At 46.5% G+C, this 19,868-nt stretch overlaps 1 protein-coding gene across 1 annotated transcript; it reads left to right on the forward strand.

Moving 5' to 3' along the window:
- Positions 1-2,377: 2,377 nt before the first annotated feature.
- LOC117642912 lies at positions 2,378-18,499 on the forward strand. Its single transcript, XM_034381550.1, has 8 exons — positions 2,378-2,449; positions 14,872-14,994; positions 15,986-16,201; positions 16,726-16,886; positions 17,237-17,324; positions 17,409-17,480; positions 17,570-17,659; positions 18,311-18,499. Exons 1-8 carry the CDS (start codon positions 2,378-2,380, stop codon positions 18,422-18,424), a joined length of 936 nt encoding a protein of 311 aa, XP_034237441.1. The 3' UTR covers positions 18,425-18,499.
- The last annotated feature ends 1,369 nt before the right edge of the window (positions 18,500-19,868 follow it).

Genomic DNA, 19,868 nt, shown 5'->3' on the forward strand with positions numbered 1-19,868 from the left:
ACGTTGTCCTCGGTCGACAAGGCGACTAGCTACGGCTTTCGTCCGATTCCCGGTGCGCTGTGCCCACTCCGCGCGGAAGACTACTTTTAGACTGTCGTGGTGCTAGTCATTGTTGCCGCTGTCACGGCGACAAGGCGCGGCGTTGGACGCGCGAGGGAAAAAAGGGGGAGCACAGTGTTGCAAGGCGTCGCTCCAACTGTTGCTGGCGGTGGACGGGGTTCTTCCGTGGATCCTCGACCGGAAGCAAATTTACACCTTTCCAGACGTCGCAGCGTAATGCACACAACAAACTCCCTTGCGCGCAGGAGAGGCAGGTGGCTCATCTAGATTCATATTGAGATATTCAGCTGTCACAGCCTATTTGATTCAGGAAGCAGAATATGGGAAAAATAGACTATTCTAGTCGTCGTCGACTGAAGAACAAGAAGAATCACAAAACCGGAAATAGCGGGTATCGGGAGTAGGTAGTGAGCCTGTTTTAGGGAAATAGATCGGGAGTAGGAAGTGAGCCTGTTTTCAGGGAGTGGGGTTCAGTTGCCGGCGCCATTTCCGGTTTTGTGATTCTTCTTGTTCTTCAGTCGGCGACGACTAGAATAGTCTTCTCGACTTATCACCAAGTTGAGTTTTTATTCTATTACTGTCCCTTACACTACAGTCCCTTAGACATTTGACCTTCGCTTGATCCACTTCGACACCTCGAAGAAACAAACGCACCGGAAGTCGCGCAGCGTAAGCCAATCAGAAGCCTCCTTACATCAGTGGCAGCGCCTACACTCGATGTAAAGAGGCTTGTGATTGGCTGACCCGACCCGATTTCCGGTGCATTTGTTTTTACGAGGGATCGAAGTGTATCCAGCGAAATGGTCTATAGTTTGTTCTCGAAACGAGATACTATGGTCGTGCGTCGTACGCGGCCTCGACCAGCACTTCGCCTGATGAGCAACAGGGCTCTTCAATTCATTAGAGTGGCGCTGCAGGAAGCCCTCCGAGTAATCTGTCTCTGTCACACTCAACGGGCACCTCGTGTGCGTGGGAGAGAGAGCGATGACGCGTTGTTCGGAACGAGACGGCAGGGGGCGGCTGAAGTCGATGTACTGGTCTACTGCGCCTGGAGTCGGCCGCGGGTCTAGCACACGGTAAAACCATCTCCTGAGATTCTTAGGAATGTAGGTCAATTTCCTGGAAAGTCTCATGGAATTCTCAGGAATATTGGATCATTCCTAGGGGACGGTTTTAAAGTGCACCCTTAAAACCTTACGAATAGACTATTCTAGTCGTGGCTGAGTGAAGAACAAGAAGAATCACAAAAGTGTACTTTTTTGCACTTTTACTTCAAATGTTTAAGTCCCCTTGCTTGGTAGAAGTTCATTCAAATATTTTCTAGTAAATGCAACATATTTCATCAAATATATTCACTTTAAATGCTCTAAATGGCGTCTTTTGTGATTCTTCTTGTTCTTCACTCAGCCACGACTAGAATAGTCTATTATTTAGAGCATACTTACACACTAACTAATTTATTTTGTTATACGAAGAAATAGTCCGTAAATTACGAAGTATTTTCTTCGTAAGCTTATGTATGCTCAAAATATTTTGTTCTTAAAAACACTGCTTTGCTTTGTAAAGCCTGAAATAGTTTGCAAGGTTTTCTTAGCGCTCAGGTGGCAACATGCACGACGGTCGCGTCATGACGGGCAGCGGAGCGGCGGCCTTGTCGACGGGCAAGACGCCACCGGACCCAGGTTGGCCACCGCGTAGGGCTAGGGGCTGGGATCAAGTGAAATGAACTAATCAGGCTTGGCTACCTGGTCGTCGCGGTCGTCCGCCTGGAGCGCCGACACTCCGAAGGCGCCACTGGAGGTGGAGGATCCGGCGTGCCGCAAGCCGGCCAGTGCAGGCCCGGAGCGCCCAGAGGCGGCAGGTAGGCGGACGTGACACCACTCTCAATGGTTAGTTCTTCGAGGTGACGGGACTTCGGGAGCGTACAGCCGGCACCTAGACGAGAAATTTGATAAAGGGAATCAGGGTTCACACCGGTCAGGGAAATCAGGGAAGTCATGGAAAAGTCAGGGAAAACCAAGGGGCAAACAACTTGAATTTAGGTGTACATTTTCCGTGAAATAACGGTGAAATAACGTGAAATAACGGTGAAATAACGTTGAAATAACGCCAAAATAAGCGTGAAATAACGGTGAAATAGCGCGAAATAACGTGAAATAGCACGAAATAACGTGAAATAACACGAAATAACGCAAAATAACGTTGAAATACCCTTGAAATAACGTTGGAATAACAATGAAATAACGTGAAATAACGTGAATTTGAAATAACGGTGTACAAATTTTGACGAAGTTGTTTGCCCCTCGGGGAAAACAAAATGGGCACTAGAAGTCAGGGAAAGTCAGGGAAATTCGATTTTGGTCAGGGGAAATTTGAAAAGTTCGTCAAAGTATGGACTTTGAACGCCGCACGTGTGGAAGCTGCATGCAATTGAAAATCAAAATTAAGACCTCTTTTGGGGTATCACGTGATGCGTGCTGGGAGACTGGGAGGCATTTTTTTTAAGAAGTCCGATCGTGGAACACGACCGATGCCGATTTCCTCCATTTTTTGGTCAAAGGTAGTCCTTGTGGGTCTAAGAAAGGCCGCAAATTTTTTGGGCCGAAATATGCACCGTTCAGATTCTATGGGCAATTTTCGTTTTCTCAGACAACTTTTCACATAATATGGCCAATATTGAAAAATCACCTTTCTGAGGCCTCTATGCACTCGATTGACCTCAAAATGTGGTATCTTATGTAAAATCACGCGAGGAACACGTATCCGGTGCCCGTTTGTTGATAGGACAACCTAAAAAGATGTTATGACTGTTTTTCAGGTTTTGTAGTGGTTTTTACTTTTCTTGGGGTTTTGGTGTTCGGCATCGATTTTCGCCAATCCGATGAGTGGATTTTATAGATAGAGGACCAATCTATCATATTGCGAGATAAAAAGTTTGTGTACGCCGCGTGAAAAGCAGTGGCGCTGCAAAAATTGAAAAACCGTCATTTCTGGGTAGTTTTAGATCAGATAAGGCTCCTTTCGCGTGACCGTCTCCGCCCCATATTCAGTCTAAATATTGTCCCAAGTGATGTCAGATTTGTTGTGAAATTTCACCGCTGTAGCTCAAGTAGTTTGGAAATGGCAGCTTTCTAAAGTTTTGCAATCACGTAAGGCATTTACTTTAAGTAGAATTGCGGTAAATGTGAAGACTTGTCACAGATCGGGTAATAAATGAGATAGATGAGTGCGTCAAAGTTCTCTAAGCGTAATTTTGGACAAGGAATCCGATTTTGCCGGTACGAAGACCCTAGGTGTACTCTAAAACTACGTTTTCGTGCAAACCACATTAAAATGGCCTGTTTTCCGACTTCAGAGTTCGCCTAGGGTCTTCGTACCAGCAAAATCGGATTCCTTGTCCAAAATTACGCTGAGAGAACTTTGACGCACTCATCTATCTCATTTATTACCCGATCTGTGACAAGTCTTCACATTTACCGCAATTCTACTTAAAGTAAATGCCTTACGTGATTGCAAAACTTTAGAAAGCTGCCATTTCCAAACTACTTGAGCTACAGCGGTGAAATTTCACACCAACTCTGACATCACTTGGGACAATATTTAGACTGAATATGGGGCGGAGACGGTCACGCGAAAGGAGCCTTATCTGATCTAAAACTACCCAGAAATGACGGTTTTTCAATTTTTGCAGCGCCACTGCTTTTCACGCGGCGCACACAAACTTTTTATCTCGTAATATGATAGATTGGTCTTTTATCTATAAAATCCACTCATCGGATTGGCGAAAATCGATGCCGAACACCAAAACCCCAAGAAAAGTAAAAACCACTACAAAACCTGAAAAACAGTCATAACATCTTTTTAGGTTGTCCTATCAACAAACGGGCACCGGATACGTGTTCCTCGCGTGATTTTACATAAGATACCACATTTTGAGGTCAATCGAGTGCATAGAGGCCTCAGAAAGGTGATTTTTCAATTTTGGCCACATTATGTGAAAAGTTGTCTGAGAAAACGAAAATTGCCCATAGAATCTGAACGGTGCATATTTCGGCCCAAAAAAATTGTGGCCTTTCTTAGACCCACAAGGACTACCTTTGACCAAAAAATGGAGGAAATCGGCATCGGTCGTGTTCCACGATCGGACTTCTTTAAAAAAATGCCTCTGGGCAAGCCGGCAGGCAGGCGGTCCTCCGCTCATACTAAATTCTTACGGACTTTTAAAATGCATAATTATGCACTTTATATGCATAGTTATGCATGCGCAGAAACGTCTATAAGGTATGTATAAAATTATGCATCACTGTGTACATTTTATGTATCTTCCTGCATAAAATGTACACAGTGATATTATACATATGGACGTATCTGTGAATGCATAACTATGCATAAAAAAGTCCATAAGAGTTTAGTGTGCTGCACCTGGCGACGGATCAGGGAGGGACAGTTGCCCAGTGTCCCAGCCATCATGCATTTCGGTTGCGCTGACCTATCTTCCACATGACTTTAATAACGACTGCCCCCGCGGGTCCTGATGGAGTCCTTCGCTGCCACCCTGGAGGCTCACTCCGCGGGTCCTGGGGGTGTTCGCGGCCCATGGACCGCGAGTCGCGAGGGTGACGGCGAAGGCTACCCCAAAAGTGGTCTTGATTTGGATTTCCGACTCCGACCCCTAGTGTTCTATATCAAATTATTCGTCTCGAGCCGGCTCTACGCTCCCAAAGTCCCTTTAACTCGAAAAAACTCATCCTGTATGACGTAATTACGTACGAGGATGTATTAAGGGTGAAGACGCTTTTATTACTTCCAAGGCTGAAAGGTTGAGTTAGTAAAGGAGTACATAGGAAAAACAGGATGGGGGTCGAAAAATCTCTTGAATAGGGATTACTTCTTATGTGGACGACCTCTAATCCAAGTGCGGGACGCACTGCTTGAAAAAACCACACTAAACCTAAACTCCTGCCAAGTGTATCAGGAATTTAGTGTACATCAACTGTTGTATACAGTACAATGGAACCAGCATGACGAGAGCAGTCCAGTTCAGGACTCGTCGTTCTTTGTACAATTTTCGCAGTTTTCGTTGTGCTTTTGTTCTATTCGGATAAGCGCTCCAAGCCTACTGAACACTTTTGTGACAGGGTCATTCCATCCTACTTTTACATCCCGTTACATCGACCCCCTCCGATTTGCTTCAAATTTTGGTCAAATGTTACCTACCTATAGATAAGTCGTCCACCAAAAAATTAGACCTCTACGATGCATGGTTTGGCTAAAAACGCATTTTTTCATTTTGACCATTTTTTCTTAAATTAGTGTAGGTTTTTACGAAAACGGCTATAACTTCCTTTCTAATCGCAAGACTCCGTTCAAACTTGGTACTCCCACTCAAAATTGAACAAGGAATCCAAATCTGCCGTCGGAATTGACCTAGGGTCACCCAAAGTTGGTCAAATGTCCAAAATGCGAAAAAAATTGACATTTTTGCCAATATTCAGCTGCAACACTAACAGGGCTCCTAGACAGCTCAAAATCTTCAGAAAAGTGCCCTCTTTAGGAATCTGAATGCAGAAGTCCCAGTATATGCTTCCTAAGGGTCAGTTTTTGACCAAAACGCGAAATACCGCCCAAAACCGCTTGTTTCACCCTCCCACGGACGCCACCTGGGCGGCACGGGTCCCTCCGCGTGTTTGAAGGACTAGCTGGGTCATTTTGGGGTGCAGGTGGGCACCCCGCACTGTAAAGTACTCTAGAACGAAGGCCAACGCGCCTCCAAGGTCACACAATTAGGCGCACATCACGTATTTTGCCTAGATTCGGAATGAGCAGCGGAGCGCCTGGAGGTAGGCCATCCCGTCGACCTCTGCAGTGTTGTTGGTGGCCTGCCCAGGAATAGTGCTTCTGGCCGCCGGTGAGAAGGTTGAGAAAAATTTGATGCACAGATAAATTCCTGCAAAGAACCGCTCTTTGTAATACGAAGAAAACGGCGGCTTCGCAGCCTGCGAAGGAAATCGTTTGTAATACAAACGATTTTCTTCGTAATACAAAGGAAAAATCCTTCGCAGGCTGCGAAGAAGCTCTTCGTAGGCTACGAAGAATTTTTCCTTTGTTTCAAAGAAAATCGTTCGTATTACAAACGATTTCCTTCGCAGGCTGCGAAGCCGCCGTTTTCTTCATATTACAAAGAGCGGTTCTTTGTAGAGTTTTAAGTGTGTGGGAAGGGTAAAATTGACGAACAGAGAAAATTTTCATTGTGTCTCTTTTGTTTCTTATTAATATTCAAATTAATTTTGTACACCCCCTATTTTCTACGCAGCAATTGTTGGCGGCTCCTGGCACGCAAATTTAAACTATGAACTACGAATGTTGGCAGTTCAAATTGAACATCATTTAACTCAATTAAGTTCACTTTACACAGAACTTCAGGGAAAGGTGCAACGTACACCATATAATCAGAGGGCCAGCTAAATTTTGTCGATGGAAGGGAGTGCAGTAAGAGAGCTAGATCCGAATTCCGAATCTAGGCAAAATACGTGATGTGCACCGAATTGTGTGACCTTGGAGACGCGTTGGCCTTCGTTCTAGAGTACTTTACATACGGGGTGCCCACCTGCACCCCAAAATGACCCAGCTAGTCCTCCAAACACGCGGAGGGACCCGTGCCGCCCAGGTGGCGTCCGTGGGAGGGTGAAACAAGCGGTTTTGGGCGGTATTTCGCGTTTTGGTCAAAAACTGACCCTTAGGAAGCATATACTGGGACTTCTGCATTCAGATTCCTAAAGAGGGCACTTTTCTGAAGATTTTGAGCTGTCTAGGAGCCCTGTTAGTGTTGCAGCTGAATATTGGCAAAAATGTCAATTTTTTTCGCATTTTGGACATTTGACCAACTTTGGGTGACCCTAGGTCAATTCCGACGGCAGATTTGGATTCCTTGTTCAACTTTGAGTGGGAGTACAAAGTTTGAACGGAGTCTTGCGATTAGAAAGGAAGTTATAGCCGTTTTCGTAAAAACCTACACTAATTTAAGAAAAAATGGTCAAAATGAAAAAATGCGTTTTTAGCCAAACCATGCATCGTAGAGGTCTAATTTTTTGGTGGACGACTTATCTATAGGTAGGTAACATTTGACCAAAATTTGAAGCAAATCGGAGGGGGTCGATGTAACGGGATGTAAAAGTAGGATGGAATGACCCGACACTAACGCCGAGGCCGCTTTTTCTTGCGGTGCTTGAGTTTGCGCAGTCTTCTACATTAGGGGTCCTCTTCATTTGCAATCAGTGTGGTCGTGACCATTGTTGTTTTAATGGCTTTCAGAAGAGGGTGCAAATTTCGAATTATATTACGAACTAACCCTCCAACCAGCAAAACAAAAACATGCTTGCAAAGGACGTAATGTCCACGGAGCAGAACCATTCTGCCCCGTGTAATGACATAGAGTATTCTTTGACAACATTGACAACGTCTCTGTTCTGACTCCACTGACGTGAGTGCCACCGCTCAAACTGCTGTCGTGCGCAGCTCTGGGCCCCAGCACCCTGCTGCTGCTGCGTCTCAGCGCTATCGCACCCCTGGAGGCCCACGGGTCGTCGCTGCGGGTGCCGCGCGCGTGGCGCGTCTACTCTGCCGTCGTGCAGTCCGTCGCCCTGGCCGCGCACGTTGCGTTCGACTGCTTCAAGGTTAGATGGGCTGTCTTCCTCCTCCACCCGCGGAATTAGACAGTTTCTTCATTGAGTTTTCTTGATTAGAAATGAATGTTTGGTCCAAGATGACTTTTCTACATGCAATATAATGCATTTAACATATTTGAAAATTTTCTTGGTAAAAGCAAAGTGTAGGTATAGCTTGTTCTCTGTCATCCTAGCCTTCCAACACCGTGGCCAACACGATCGGAGTGGTGAGCATCATGGCAGCCACGTCCAACTGCATCGGGTCCGCCATCCGATTTTACTGCTCCGCGTTGGACTGTCACAACGCCCGTTTGGCACACATACTGAACCAGGTCGGAAGCCACAGAACAATAAAGAACAGACTGAAAAGCCTTCACTGTTAGAAATAAACTAGGAATTGACGGAGGCGCCACCGTCAAAAAAGTTGCGAAAAGTCACTTACCTCTTGTGAACTTCTTATATACGGAACCTCCGCGGTTGGCAAGTTACGGACGGTCCACGTGAAAAAAGTGACCAGACAAGATCCGTACCTTTCCTGCGTTTCTTTTCTATCAGTGCATACGCACCTTACTTACGGTACAGGACCGGAGTCCGGGCGCTCCTAAGATGGAACGAGCCATGTTTAGTGTGGTCGGGCTGTTGCTCTATCACAGCCCCATGCAGAACCGGGCCAGGATAGGAGCATGCAACATGGACCGACAGAGTCGGGGGAAGTCCGAAGTATGGAAAACTCGTTTGAGCAGGGGAAATTTAGAATTTATTAAGAGAAGTCAGGCCCTGCACATCCTGATTGGATCTTTCCACGCTGCCTTGACTCTGGAAGTGCCGCGTTGTACCTGCGTTGGACAAGGGTCCCAACAGCTTACATCAGGTAACTACAGGAAGTACACCAGATGTTCACAGGGACGCAACTCACCACGGACGATTTTCATTTCGGGGCACATGTCTCTCAGATTCAATCAGGTACCTGGCTGCAGAACTCTCGACCATTGTCTGACTGCAGAATTGATGGTGCCCCGAACACCAGCGTGATGTCCAGGAGGTGTTGACCTCCAGGGTCGTCTTGTCTTTCAGAGCGCGCAGATGGGTGAACTTTGTCAGGTGGTCTTGGTAGTTAAATATGAACTTGTACTCTCCATCTGGGCTACTCTGCATATCGATCAGATTTATCTGCCATCTATCGTTCATCTGCTTGAACACCATCGGCTTCACTGTCAGTCCACGACGCTTGACTTTCCTCTTTCGAAGGCATGTAGGACACAGGTTTGGGAATATCTGAACAGCAGGGATCCTTAACTTACCTCATAAGGGCATCATAACGTTATCATAAGAGTTAAAGTTATTACCCTTAACTTCTAACATCTTTTTAAAAGGGTAAGCTATTTTTTTATGTCTCGAATTTGTGTGGATATATTTTTGCAAGTACTTTCATAAGTCCGTACCCTTAACCTGTAGCGAACATTGTCTTATGTTACGTTATGTCAGCAGTGTTAGCTAAATGTTGAGTTAAGTTAAGGATCCCTGCTGAACAGCCTCCTTTGTAACGTTCTTGTACTTCTGCTGGATCAGGGGCATGAGCACATTGCTCCCTTTTTGCCTGCAAGGTCATAGTAATTACTGGTCAATAGTGGTAAAAAAAAATGGGAGTGGTTTGGCTTGTCAGAGGCACTATGAGCCGTTCCCTGTCATCCACGGTACATACTGTTAGGGACGGAACGAGAGAAGAAAGGAGACACGTGTGCTCAGTTCAGGGGTTTATTGCCGAATGACTAGCCGGGTACAGGAAGCCGTTGTTGGTGGTTGCCGGGGCGCCCGCTGCTAAGGTGTCAGCAGTGAAGGGTGGCCACCAGGCCATAGCCGGTGACGAGGGGAACCTCTACAATACTCCGAATCGTTTCAGGCGCCTGAAGTCCTTTGTGGTTTTTTTTTCTTCTTGGTGCTTTGGGCTTGCTAGGTTTCAGCCAGAAATTTCAACTAGGTTGCTCCATTCTTACAAATGTTGTTGTCGGCTCTTTATTTACTGATAAGTTCTTCCAGCCTCTCCTGGTATTTCTGCCTGGAAGGACTGGTACCACGGGAGCCTCCATCAGTTAGACTAGAATTTAGTAATGTGGGCCAGAACAATGGACGACTGGTTGCCGGAGTGCCGTTGCCGAGAGTAATTGTTGCTGCTTCTTTGCGCCCCATTTTCGCGCTCAAACTTTTTTTTCATACATCGGACTTTGCCCGACTCGGTCCGTTCATGTTGCACGCTCCTATCCTGGCCCGGTTCAGCATAGGGCTGTGATAGCACTGAAAAACCAAACGTGGTCTAGACCGCACCAACTGGTGTGGTCAAATGGATGCCATTTTGACCACACCAGCTGGTGTGGTCTAGACCACGTTTGGTGCGTTTGGTGTGGTCTAGACCACACCAAACGTGGCCAAACGTGGTCTAGACCGCACCATACGTCGTCAAACGTGGTCTAGACCACACCAACTGATGTGGTCAAAATGGCATCCATCTGACCACACCAGTGGTGCGGTCTGGACCACGTTTGGTTTTTCAGTGAGGTGAGAGCAACATGGCCCGTCCAGCAGAGCGCTCAAAATGGCTTGGTTAGGCCGACCGACTAGGCCGACGCCTCGGCCTAAGCCTGCCGCCGTAGGCCGCGCGGATGGTTCGGCCTCGGCCTAAGAGGCCGGCCGACTCGGTCGGCCTCGGCCTGCAGCAGGCCGACGCTCGGTCTGTCAGGCCGGCCGGGGAAAAGGCCGGCTCCTCCGCTAGGCCGTGGCGACGCAGTGCAGACTACGTCATCTGCACCTTCCCCCTCCCTACCGTTCGAAAACTCCGTCGGCCTGATAGGCCGAGGTGTCGGCCTAGTCGGTCGGCCTAACCAAGCCATTTTGAGCGCTCTGCCGTCCAGCCCGGACACACTTAATGTGGATCGGTCCATCTGCTACGGCGAAGCGTCGAAGGCGCCGGAATTGCAGCGTTGTCTTTTTCTTCGCCGCTCGCGCCTCTTCAGTCTCTTTTATTTTCTGTACTGTTCCATGTCCATGAAATTTGAATTGTCCGTCCGTTTGCGGTCTAGGGTCAGGGCGGGGAAAAACCGGACACCTGCAAGTTGGGGAAGAAACGCACACCGCACTTTCGCCACAGATTTACCTGTTTTGGGACGCGCAAAGTATTCAGTATTGCTTATTGATGATCTGCTAGATTGCGTTTAAGAGGAATTTAGCCTACTTGAACCGGAAAGTATTCAAAGTCACCTTTAAACGAGGTCTCGTTTAAAACACCTTAAAAACTTTCAAAGTTGGTGCCCGCAATATCTCTTTTTAACGACTTTCCGAGCCTACTGTGACGAATAGTCTTATTGTAAACGAAAGTTGGAAGTGTGGAGCCCAAGATACGTTCAAATGTTTTTAGCAGATTTCCAGCTGGATTACATATGAAGGGTTAAATACGAAACGGGGAAAAACCGTACACTGGTGCGGGGAAAAATCGAACACCTCTTTTTTTTCTATAATCATCGACGAATTGCCCTAACATCCCACCAAAGTGGTCGTAACAAGTGTATTTTAGCATTTCCCGACATTTAGTGGGAAAACAAACACGGCTGTTGACGATTTCATACATTTTGGTCATTTAACCTCAAAAACGTGCCGCCACGGACCCCCCAACAATGCCACGATGATTTCTGTCTACCTAGGAATACTCGTGCGCCTGCTTCAGTGGGTATCGCAAGTGTTACCTCCAAATATCGTTCCCAAGAAATTTCTGACCTTCTTTCATAGGTTTTTGTTAAATTAAAGCCTATGTCCGATTTTTCCCCTTAGGTGTTCGATTTTTCCCCGTTTCGACGGGGAAGAATCGCACACTGTTTTTTCTCATTTATTACTGAATGAAGCCGCAAACGCACTCGCTGAGAGTTGAAATGTCTTTCTTTGAGGCTCGATAGACTACCAAAGTCTTTCCCCCACCACAACTCCCTGCTACTACCTCATCGGCTGCAGCACCAGCGTTGCTAAGCAACCCTGCATCCAAACAAATTTAGCGCGCGTGAAACGTAACCTCTAAATCTGATCTTCTCTCGCATTTTGGGCTCCATTGTACCAGTTTTGCCCAGAGGAAGTCCTTACCAAAGAACAGTTTTGAAAGAAAACATGTATTCATGTTTAATGGTTTAATTTCTGCTGTTGAAGTATTCTTAGAGGTTATGTTTCACGCGCGCTAAATTTGTTTGGATGCAGGGTTGCTCAGAAACGCTGGCGATGCGGCCGATGAGGCAGTAGCAGGGAGTCGTGGTGGGGGAAAGACTTTGGTAGTAGTCTATCAACAGACCCAACGGATACATTGGCTAAAGATAGTCAATTAGAGTCAAAGTCGAGAAAGATTGCAAAACGTCCAGTTCTTCCCCGCCCTGACCCTACATGCTCTCTCAATCTGGTTTTAAATCGTTCTTTGTCCGGGAATGCGTTCATGGTGATTGCTGTCCTGTCCTCTTAATCTCTCCAAGTCCTGCCGTATCTGTCCACGGGTAATGTAACATGAACCGTACAAAGTTACCATAATCCAGGGTGTGCTGTTCATGTCCACGGAGGCCTTTTGGGAACTTTAACCGGCTGGAGTGACAGTGATGAGGGTATGGGTGGTAAGGCTCAATCATTATAATTTATTAAACAATCATTTGTTGGTGCAAGGTTTCCCGCCCTGGAACGCACTCTTACCAACCTCGTTCTCACCCTGGCAGCCACACCTCTTATTGACACACTTGGTGGTGCAGTTGCACTTCTTGTATCCCTGGCCCCCTTAAATAGAGCCCTTTGGTGCTGGTTCACGGAGAATTACTATTTTATCGGATACGTCTCAGACTTTAAGGACCTTATTTAGCTCTACCCCAAACATGTTCCGGGACAGTAGGTTTCTCAGTGTCCCATCCTCATTCCCGACCTGGTAGAAGCCATCGTTAGTAACGGCAATGACAACCGCTAAGACATTGCGGGGGTCCCCTTTGCCCCTGTCTACGTGAAAAATGTCCCCCACCCGGGCAGGGGGAAATTTGCGGTCCTAAGTCTTCACCATTTTCTCCGCCTGCTGGCTGAGATTGCGGTGCGCACCTAACCGGTTCTTGTTGATTCTAATTCCTCTTTGGCTCTAGCCGGTGCATGTTAACATTATCTGGACGACGGACATTACCCGTAACACACAAGCACACGAGAATTTACTGTTTTCCTTTGCAAATTCACGAAGGTTGTCCGTATGAAATGAAGAGTCTTTGAGAATTAACGAAGAATCACTGTTAAAAAAATTTAATTACATTTTCATTACATGGTAGTGAAGCTATAATCATTACAATGTAGTTAAAGTTTTCATTACATATATGTTATTAAAATTTTCATTACAGTGTAATGAACGAATGTAATGAAAATTTTAATGACAAACATGTAATGAAAATGACCAAATTACGCAACTTTTCGTTTTCATTTGACATAGGTTAGAGTGGACTCACAATCTGACAGCAGAGAAGAGGTAAAAATTGAGTGACCCAGGACGACTCAGGTCTGAGGCAGTTAAGTTGCCTGAATAAGGGAGATCGGGTGCTGACCCTACCAAACAGCAGCCCGTAGACGCCTTCGAGCAACATCAGAAAAACCTATTTGGCCACTTCAAATATCTCTCTTTTCCCCCAAACTCTTCGCCATTAGTTTAACAATCCAGCACTTTACATGAAACACGGATAATTTTCAGAATATATCCTCACGTATTAATTTTTTATGACAGAATTCAGAGTTGAGAGTGATCCCCGTGTACCATGCGACACCTAGCGGCAGACTTGTGAATGACAGGTTTGGCATATGACGCCGTAATGGACGATTGTCCGAGAAAAATTGATGTTGGCGGCCAATACAAGGCTAAATTAGATTGAGTAAGCTTAACCTAGATCCTGAACAAATCCAAAAAATTTCAGTCATGCTTGAATATTTTTGAAAAATTTAATGACATGTAATGAAAATTTTATGACAAGCTGCAGAATGTAATGAAACTTTCATTACATGGCTAATGTCATTAAACTTTACGACCGAGGTAATGAAATTTTCATTACAATGTAATGAATGTGGAAATGTAATTAAAAATAATGACGTTTAATGAAAAATAATGTCACAAATGTCATTAAATTTCATTCATTTTTAACAGTGATGTTCAGCAACTTAAAATTGATGTTCGAAAGTTCCTGAAGATTCTTTGAATGTCATCGAGAATCTTCGTAAATAACCAAACATCTGCGGGTGCAAAGGTGCCCTCGGCAACATTTATCATAAATTCCATAGATATTAATTTTGACAATGTTTTGTCCCCGACGTGTGAAAGATAATGCAGGGTAAGACAGTTACTGACGTTCTTTCAGGTTCCTCTCATATGCCTGGATGATTGGGTGACGGAAATACATTTCACTCTCATCCTCCAATCGACATTTTATCGATATTCATTGACGTTTCTGCGTATGAATAAAATTTTCGTTCAGAAGATCAACAAATTCGTCAAGAGGATATTCAGAATGTTTCTGAAACAAACAAAAATGTCAACACTCTTCTGAGGGGTGTGACGGAATCGATGAGAATTTGCAAGTGTCAGTTATTGCCTAACAATTATGCGTAAAAAGTGCACAAATATGCAATTCAAAAGTTCACAAAAGTTTCGTGTGAATGATCGTGACAAAATGTCACGCTTTCTTTGAGCACTATCACACTCGTTTGGCTGGTTTTCGGACAAAGGAACTTAAGGGGGCTCATACATGTTCAAAGCACTTTGTAAATACTTTGTTTTTGGGTGTGTGTGTAATCAAGATTTTATGATTTCTGTTTGAAAACCCTTCTAGATAATTGAGTAAGCTTCCATAAGCTTACCTGCCATATCTGTCGAAACAAAGCTTAAAATTACTGAAAACTGACTCCTGATAAAATTAACCGAAATGGACCGAAATGGACCAACGTCGATCCCCTTGTCCGAAAAGCGGTAAAGTGAATCAGACATAAATTAGCCGATTCACATCAAACGAGCGTGACACCGTGCTCAAGGGAGTGAGGCATTTTTGTCACGCCCGTTTCAACGTGGTGTCATGCTCCTGGAATGAGCAAGTGAACACGGTGCTCGCGTCGTGGGCAGGCCCAGTGCGTGTGGCGCGACTGCTGTCCGTGCCACCGGAACGTGTTGGCCGTGTCGCCGCTGGTCTTCGTCATCGTCACGCAGATCACTCGGCAAGGCGCTCGGGTGTTGGGACTAGGCACTGTAAGGACAGTCGATGCGTATTTGCCTCCCTAGTACATACACACTTGTGTGTGCTTGCAAGTGCACTCAATTGCATGCTTGGCTCCCTAACCGCATGCAACGTATCTACACTTAGAAGACCCTGCAAGAAAAAGTGTGACTAGTACATCAAAAGTAAAACAAAAACTACAATAAATGTACATCGGGAATTGTAGAAAGTACAACGAGACTTGTACAAACCACTACGAGGCCTGGACTGCCCAGCACTCGTCATGCGGGTTCTATTGTACTTTGTACAACAATTGTAGTACTTTGGAAAGTACAATTAATTCCTGATAAAAAAAACTACCACAAATTTCTGACCCTTTTTTCTTGCCGTGTGCAGTTTCCTGGGTACTTGGGCTTGTATGCGTTTGTGAATTTGTACTTTGTTTGAGCGGTTTTTAAGTGTATACTTGTGAGTGGACGGTTACACACTCAATGTCATGGCTTTTCAGGACACATCAAGGACAATTTTAAGCACACCGTCGGTGATGCAATTTTGTGTCCACCAGGTGATACAAATTGCCTAATGAAATAGCAAATTTCTACACGCATCGGACTATTTGACACCTGGTGGACATACACTGCAGGAAATAACCACAACAAAAGTACACAAATTTCTGGCAAATTTTTTATCAGGAATTTAGTGTACTTTTCAAGTACAACAATTGTTGTACGAAGTACAATGGAACCGGCATGAGGAGTGCTTTGGAGTCCAGGGCTCGTTGTGGTTTGTACAATTCTCGTTGTACTTTCTACAATCCCTGTTGTACTTTTATTGTACAGTTTCTGTTGTACTTTTGTTGTACTATCTACACTTTTTCTTGCAGTGTAAAACTGCATCGCCGACTGATGTTCTTAAAATTGCATCCTTATCCTTCATATGGGTCAAAGAAGGTCCCATGACATCAAGTGTGTAGGTTTGCAGTGTGGAAGTCACAGCATCCTCAGTGCGTCCGTCTGCCGCCAGAGTCTGCAGGTGGACGGCAATTGGCCGCACGTGGCCGTGCTCAAGGTGCTGCAGTGCGGCTCGGTGGTGGACGACATCATGGACGTGGTGCAGACGGCCGTCTTCTTCCTGGCGGCGCGCAACCTGGCCTCCGTGTTCGCCGGCCTGCGGGCGGGCGTGGACGAGCTGCTGGCGGCCGGGGAGGAGGGCGCCGAGGGCGGGGACGTCGCCCAGAAGGTGTGGAACCCAGTGCACAGTGGGCCAGTAACCGGCACAGGCGGTCAAAATTCTAGACGCGTTTTGAGCTCCAGAGTTGCCAAATGAGACTCGAATCGAACGCGTGACCCCACCAATGGATTGCTCTCGGAAACGAGGAATCGATTGGTGGGGTCACACGCTCGGTTTGAGTCCCGTTTAGCGACTCTGGAGCTCAAAATACGTCTGGAATTTTGGCCGCCTCCGCCGGTTTCTGGCCCACTGTGCAGTGGCGTGCGCAGAGATTTTGAAAAGGGGCAGTCAGGCCCATGCTTTTTGCCTACTTACAGGGGGAATGGGACGCAATTTGCCTACCTTTCAGGCGGCTGTCTAGTACCCGAAAGAAGGCCCCCCTCCCCTCCCTCTCCCTTTTGTTGCACGCCACTGGTGGAACCCGCATGCGGGGAGAGGGGGTACCCGACGAAATTCGCTACTTCAGACAACCACACGCCGTGGGGTACATGAGACGCATCCCGGGGTGACGGTTAATTTGTTTGGTGCTGCAGATCCGGCGCCTGCGTGACGCCCACAAGCAGATCTGCATCCTGGTGGCAGACTTGAGTGCGTGCTTTGGGCCGTCGCTGGTGGCGTCCCTCATGCTGCACCTTTGGTCCTGCGTCTTCAGCTTCAGCAACATCACCAGAGTCCTGCATTCCGGCCTCCCGTGGTAAGAGAAGCGTGCATGCCATAAAAGTGGCGGGTACTAGCAGTAGGCCTAATTTCCAGTCTCAACGAATTCTGGCATCAGAGCGCTGGTAAAACTAAAGCGTAACTCCATGCTTCAGTCAAGCACGCTTAAAGACGTTTCGCCTGAAATGAGGCGCAAACTAGAATTTCCCTCATTTAGCTTGCGGGGAAAGTCTTGGTAGCCTGTAACGATTCATTTCAAACGTACATTGATTGCCCTTGTAAACAGGGGGTTATACTACTCTTCAGTTTTACCAGTGAATGAAACTTAAAAACAAAATTTTGTCTAAAATGTATTGAATAGGAATTTACATTTTGTCTTGACCGCAGGACTGTTTTGGTTGGGGTCATCAATTTCCTCTCGACTGTCAGCCCCCCGATGCTACTGATGCAGGCAGCGTACCAGATCGACCAACAGGTGCTATCTGGAGTTGTTTAGTTACATCAGTCAAGTTGCGCAATGACAAACCAATCATTGATTTAGAATCGTGCTACTTTTCAGGGAAACTCTGCCCTTCCGATTGTCCATCAGCTCATCAACCGTGACAGTGACAAGCCTGCAATACGTCGCGAGGTGCTGATCCACACACAATCCGAGATCATGCAAAGGTTATTGTCGACACAACAGTTTCAATTTCTAACAAGCATCACGCTCTCCTCCAGCTGAGCCTGTTCGCAGACCAGCTCACCCAGGATCGCGTGTGTGTCCGACTCCTTGGGGTGGTCAAGGTGGGCCATAGCCTCGCCTTCAAGGTACACAGACAGCAAGTCCTTCCTAGTACACTCTAAATGTAACGATTCTCCACATCATGGTGAATCCCGAGGGGGTAAACACTCGTGTAATACACTGTACACAAAAACTGTGTATTACGCGTAATACACGTAATTGTAATACCATGTTGGGGCCAAATGTGCTAAATTTTGGCATTTTAATGCCGTAACACTCATGTAATATCCCCGTAATACAGCGTAATACCGAGTACTCTGTACACGATCTCTTGGAGTGTTTACCCCCTCGGTGAATCCCCATCTTAAGAGATTGCAGCTTACTTTGTAATTAACCTCTGCAACATCATTGTATATCACTAAATCAAAAGTTCTTTTGTCTTCTATGATTGTAAAGAAAATATGAAGGGGAAATCACTGAATTTCGGCGTACAAATCAAATGAGTTTCAGGTGAATTTTGATGAATTTCGGGCCAAAACTACAGAATTTTGAGAAGAATTTCAATGAACTTAAATATTAGTAAATTTCAAAATTTTGGTATACAAATTTGTTTGGATTTATTTCCCCGGACAATATTAACCATAATATGTTGGTGTTGCCTTCCACCATAAGACATTTAGAGTGCAGTGCTGCTTCTGCTTTGAATTCGCGCACATAATGGGTTGCATTGTTGGCAGGCGCTCGGCATCATCACCACTTACATCGTCATCGTCATGCAGTTCCAGGGATCAAACAGCAGACACGCCCACAATGGCACGGAGCCGCATGACAGACTACTAGCTTACTACTAAGTCAATGTTGTTGGTGGTTCACAAGACGCCTTAGCATGAGCTGACAAATAAAAATTTAAGGATGTGCTCTCATAATCGTCCGCTAGGCTCCGCACTTCCGAACGGTCGTCATACTGCTGAATAATCTATCCCATCTATCCCCTTGGGGTCGCGAAAAAATTTTGTTGGGTCGCGGTGAGGTGGCTGGGGTCGCCGGTCATATACAGGGTGAGTTTTCTCACTGTGTCAATAATTTGCAGGCAGTTTAGGCATCTCTAGGGGACCATTTTTCACCAATGAACTAGTGGGCGCAAACGTCTAGATACGGAGATAATTGGTGTTTTGAATTTGGATTTTGCGCCTACAAGGTAGGCACCCGGTGCCACTGAGGGTGGCAGGACCTGTCGAGGGGGTGTCGCGGGACTAGCAGTACTCGCGGGAGTGCCACTTAGCTCGCGGAAGTATCCGTGGAATCCCGCCACCCTCGCAAAGACAGGCGTGATATCCACTGTAACGGGGGCCACCATGGCAGCCCCTTGAGACCCGCGGCAACCCCTCCCAAAAGACATTTGCAAGGTCCGCCGCACCCCTTCGAGACTCGAAGCACCCCTCCTAGACCCGCGACACCCCCACGTGAGGTCCTGCGCCCATCAGTGGCAGCGGGTGCCTACCTCGCAGGCGCGAAGGCCAATTACAAAACACCAATTATCTCCGTACCTAGACGTTTGCGCTCACTAGTTCATTGGTAGAAAATGATCCCCTTGGGGTGCCCAAACTACCTACAAATTATTGACACATTGAGAAAACTCACCCTGTAGAAGATAGGTCGACGCAACCGAGATGCATGCTGGGAGACCTCCCCCCTCCCCCCTTAGGGGGGGCGGGGATTGCGAAATTCTTCCTGGGGGTCGAGTAAATTTTTGGCTGCAAATTTGGGGTCGTGAGCCGAAAAAGGTTGAGAACCGAGCGGTTGTTGAATGACAACAGTGAAACTACTTACCTTTCCAAAGGCGATTCTGCTCCTTTCTTTTCAGTAAATTTAGTCATTGGACGTAGTTAAAAGAAAAACGAAAAAGTAAATCTGAGATATATGTGCACTGTTTGGGCCTTACGCCTTTTACAGAATACTTCACACTACAGTCAGCTCTGGTTAGCTGTCCCGACAACCGGGAGGCGCCGAGGGCAGCTAACCAGAGGCCGGGCAGGTAGGCCCGGCCGACCCGGGACCGGGGATAGCCGGTAATCCCTCGCCGGCCGGTGGTGGTGGGGATGTCTCTGGGACATCTAACCAGGGGCCAACTCGGGACAGTTAACCAGAGCTGACTGTAGCTGAAAATGCCGCCTAATGTCGTTGGAAACTATTGTTCACTCGGCGCAGAATGGCCCTCTGTGTTCATTTTGATGTTCATCATCTTTGACGTGTTTTTGACGTTTTCGTTGCTTATCAATGTGGGCTGATAAAAAA

The sequence above is a fragment of the Thrips palmi genome, unplaced genomic scaffold, assembly GCF_012932325.1.
Source record: "Thrips palmi isolate BJ-2018 unplaced genomic scaffold, TpBJ-2018v1 HiC_scaffold_16, whole genome shotgun sequence".
Classification (NCBI taxonomy): Eukaryota; Metazoa; Arthropoda; class Insecta; order Thysanoptera; family Thripidae; genus Thrips; species Thrips palmi.

Bases quoted from the DNA above. Each gene is read 5' to 3' on its own strand.
- LOC117642912 (XM_034381550.1), top strand. From the start codon at position 2,378: ATGGGCACTAGAAGTCAGGGAAAGTCAGGGAAATTCGATTTTGGTCAG. The intron at 16,887-17,236 runs GTAAGAGAAGCG...TCTTGACCGCAG, and splicing joins CTGCATTCCGGCCTCCCGTG to GACTGTTTTGGTTGGGGTCA. The intron at 17,660-18,310 runs GTACACAGACAG...CATTGTTGGCAG, and splicing joins GCCATAGCCTCGCCTTCAAG to GCGCTCGGCATCATCACCAC.